Genomic DNA, 4,288 nt, shown 5'->3' with positions numbered 1-4,288 from the left:
CCACGGTGGCTCTTCTTCGGGCGACAGGGCTCTGAACGGTCTCGATGCTGCCGGCAACGTGATCGGTATCGGAGCCGATGCTGCCACTATCGCCGAAGCTGCCAACTCAAAGCGTTCTCCCAAGGGCCACGGTCGTCCCTCCTCTTCTGGCAACAAGGCTTTGAACGGACTCGATGCTGCCAGCAACGTGATCGGTATCGGAACTGATGCTGCTACTATCGCTGAGGCAGTCAACAACCAGAAGCGCGCCCCCAAGGGCCACGGCTCTAGCCACGGTGGCTCCTCCTCTGGCGGCAAGGCCTTGAACGGTCTCGATGCCGCCGGCAACGCGATCGGTATTGGTGCTGATATTACCACTATCGTGGATACTGCCAGCCAGTAGTGGCTCAATTGTTTTGGCGTCTTCAGGATTGATTCTCTCACACATTAGACGGACAGAGCGTGCAGTTACGGCGTTGGTTTGAAAAACAGTTATGTTTGTACTTTGCTTTCTTGGCTTTTTTCTGTTCTCTTTTCCTGCAAGCGAGTGATGTTTATGAGTTCATGGAGGCAAGGCGTTGGGATGATCTGGTTCTTCGTTATGCTCTATCTTTACCTGTATGCTTCAGTTTATCTTTGTCTTTGTCTTACCCTATCTTCATTGCTCCTGTTGTCTAGATGGCTTCCGAGCAGTTGAATATACCCTATCAAAACAGAACTCTTGATCTTCTCGTATTTGTAGACTTTCGTAACGAGCAGCTATGGCTCAGAATCGCCTTGCATGTAGCTATTACCTGGTAGAGGAATTTCATCGGCTTCATCTAATCCAATTAAAGGACCCGGCTTATCTGATATAGCTTCAGCCCTTCTATTCCCAAGTGCACGCTCACTAGGAGGTTGGATAACTTGAGATGTAAAAAAGGAAAGTCTGAGCAATTTTATGGAATTGCGGTCCCCCGCGGTCATAACCGCAAGGGGCCATGGTCCGGTCTGGTCCTGACATTTTTGGACCGCAAGATCGCGTGTTCCGGTCCTTGGTCGCCGAGTATAGGACCGGGACCGCACCATTTCGAGGCCTATTCACATACTAATAGCTCATCCGTTGACCTCCATATATTTTGGCCGCTCCAATTGACCAATTAAAGCTTTATTCCCTTCTATCCGAAATATACGACCTACTGCTGCCCGAAAAGATATAAATATGTTCAGGTGCGGTGAAAGATGATAGGATCGAAGACTACGGCTATGCAGCCAGCATCCCTGGAATACGGCAGATAGTTTTCCCAATCAGAGTTCTTCCTCGATTCACCCCGAGTAGTGCCCGAGACATTCTACCGAGCATAGTAGTTAACATCATCGTAAGCAGGCTCTGCCCCCTTCCTTTCTCTCCTCATGCTAGAATTTCGTCAGATAGTCTACCAATACTCCTATTTCTCGAGACCGTCACAAGGGGAGACTGCCAGAGCCCAATGAAATCAATTTCGTATGGTATGCCTCGAAATATCGCCGTGTGTATACGCATATAACCATGGATGATTGGCCGAAACAGATCGATTTGCGGTAGTCGCAATCCCGTAAAATATCTAGCGTTGCAGCTGTTAGCGCTTGTCAGGAACAGTAATGGCTTTATTTTATTCTTTTTTTTTTTTTTTTTTTTTTTTTTTGTTCTACTCTTAAATCTACAAGTCACAATGTATCAGGATATTATTCTGTCAGCTTTTGCCTTGGCGGCACTCCAGTCCCAAAAGAAATTTCACGATATATACCACCGCAATATTATTACAATGTATTTGCGGTGGACCTCACGCAGAAGATGAACCAGTTGGTAAACAAAAGTGATGAAAGCTTGGTAAATCAATACACCAATGTATTTGATTATGCATTTCTCCAAGATATAGCGGAATTCGTTTATACTGATCGCTGTAGCTTCTGTTGACATTCTTGGTTAAGATCACGTGTGTCTAGTAGAACCCGTTGTTCATGACATGTTGCCTTGCTCGTCTACCAGCACAGATACGGTACATGCACAGTGCTAGTGGCGAAGTACATGCACCAACATGCCAGGCTGTTTCATGCAGGCCGCCAATGACATGGCCTGTCCATTTGGTCAAGTTACAAGTGGGTCGATCAACACCCCTGAAAGGGGTTTTCTTGGCCGTAGAATATCACACCCCTCTATAGAGCACCCATACTAGTCGCAAGAGCACTAAGAGTTCTTACTATCTCATGCCGTTTAGAGGCATCCACCCGACTACTGACTGCACATAAGCCACACGCCGACCGGTTAGTAGGTGGGTGACCACCGGTAAATCCCGGCTGTTGTAGGTCATTTCTATGTCTCGCTCACGAGCGCAGCAAGTGTGTGAGGCATTTAACTTACAGGATGTTTTGTGCTCCTTTAATAACAGTGCAACTGATTGAATGGTGTTCTTTTATGTCAATCACTTTTGTAGGTGGTAGCGAGATCGGTAATCTCAAAATTCGGGTGTGTAATCTTTTGTCAGAAAGGCTGTGACTTGTTTGGATTATATGGGGTAATAATTGTTGTTCCCAAGCTGAGAACTGAGAAGGTGATGTGGAAGGAATTTTTGACTGCATCTGTAGCACCCGCCAGACTGATCCACTGTTGACCCGCTTGTTGCTTTTGCGAGCGACCATTTAGTGACAAATATCTCTATTGGTCGAAATACGCGCCTGTGCGCTGGTCAGGTGCGAGCTCATCACTCAGGACACAGTTTTAACCTAGTCATAACATTCTGCTACCAGACCTACTCTAGCAGGAGAGCAAGAATCTGCCAGAGTCCATACAAACCTCTCACACGCAAGATGGAACAAGAATCCCAGATTTATTCTTTCCAGACAATCAATGGACAAGGAGGGTCATTTTGCGCGGATCGGGCCGCAGCAGCCAAGAGAAATGTGGGTACTATAATAATGTGTTAGGGTCATGGCAACAACATTTCTAATTGCAAAGACTGGGAAAACATCTCCTTTCACAGTGAACTTGTTCAAGGAATCCCTACCTGACCACACAGAGTCTGTGCCAGCATGGTTTTTTCCATCTACATACCGAACAAACAAAGGCGGTTTGTCTCTTGTGAAATCAAATGAGAGGAACTTCCTTTTATCCGAGCTGTCTGTTGATAGGCTTGACAGTATTTACCAGCATCTATGGCTTGCTGGACTCCCAATGCCGCCTCGACCGTTACACTATCAAATGGTACTCCAAAGAGAAGTGGTACTCTGTGAGAAGATGGACATGCACTTAGTCTGGGGGAGTGGACGAATATTCTTAAAGCCAATCCCGCGCTTCCTTCTCTCCTCTGCTTTTTGGAACACCCACTTACAGTGTCCAAAAGGTTGTGAATGCACTTGGGATCAAAGAGGTCAGTGGTAGCATTATGTAAAAAGAGAGTTAACATGAAAGTTAATGTGAAGACAAAAGAATGCATGATCAAAAACCAGAGGAGCATAGCCCTTGGGTTTTTGCTCACATATGCAGCCCTTATTTCTTTCGAGAGTGACTTTGCCATTTCCAAGAAGATAGGTCTACTGCCGAGTGACCTGGACAGCTGCCAATGGGCAGATTGGCAAAGATTTGTGGAAGAAATTATGACACCCTCAATATCTAATGATATTCACAGACGGTTTTACTATGGCGAACTACGCCTCGGGCGGCTTAACAGCATCTCCTTGTTAACCAGGTTGGGTTATTATATGAACCAGTGGCCGGACTACTCCAGTTTCCTTCGAGACCAGCTGGGCTGGCTAGCCACAACTACAATCTATATTGCCCTCGCGTTAACTGCGATGCAGCTCGGTCTTGCAACTGACCAGTTGAAAACAAGTCCGATATACATGAGAGCTGCATATGGGTTTAGTGTGTTCGCAATTCTGGGGCCGCTGATTTCTGGGGGTGTTATATTATTGGCATTGACGATCCTGGTTGTAATAAATTGGAAGTTTCAAAAAGCGAGATCAGAGGAACGTTTCAACTCTATCAATCCCAGATAAGTCTGAGTTGCTCTGCCACAGACTGGCGGAGTTGTTAGAATACTGAGATCGCCACGCAACCATCTTCTGCGCCAGGGGAGTCATGCTCTCCACAATCGGTCGAAGAATGATTAGGTTATAGCACTCCTTGTGACAGTCTCGAACAATATAAATTTATTGGTAGACTCTCTATCGAAATACTAACATGGAGAAGGAAAAGGAAGAAGCTGGGCCTGCCAGCGCTGCGCTATCTAGTGTGCGAAGGGGGTTCCTGCCCTATATTCAAACAGGCCAAAGTTTACAAACATCTTGCGTT

The 4,288-nt window shown here is 46.2% G+C and overlaps 1 protein-coding gene across 1 annotated transcript; it reads left to right on the top strand.

Annotated features, from left to right (window-relative positions):
- Positions 1–2,729: 2,729 nt before the first annotated feature.
- EURHEDRAFT_417754 (uncharacterized protein) lies at positions 2,730–4,266 on the top strand. Its single transcript, XM_040783271.1, has 3 exons — positions 2,730–2,898; positions 2,954–3,365; positions 3,425–4,266. The coding sequence occupies exons 1-3, from the start codon at positions 2,806–2,808 to the stop codon at positions 3,991–3,993; spliced, it is 1,074 nt and encodes a 357-aa protein (XP_040633806.1). The 5' UTR covers positions 2,730–2,805; the 3' UTR covers positions 3,994–4,266.
- Positions 4,267–4,288: the final 22 nt, after the last annotated feature.

This window comes from Aspergillus ruber, assembly GCF_000600275.1.
Source record: "Aspergillus ruber CBS 135680 unplaced genomic scaffold scaffold00061, whole genome shotgun sequence".
Classification (NCBI taxonomy): domain Eukaryota; kingdom Fungi; phylum Ascomycota; class Eurotiomycetes; order Eurotiales; family Aspergillaceae; genus Aspergillus; species Aspergillus ruber.
Note: the sequence above shows the minus strand (reverse complement) of the source record. Positions and strands in the feature narration are given on the sequence as shown.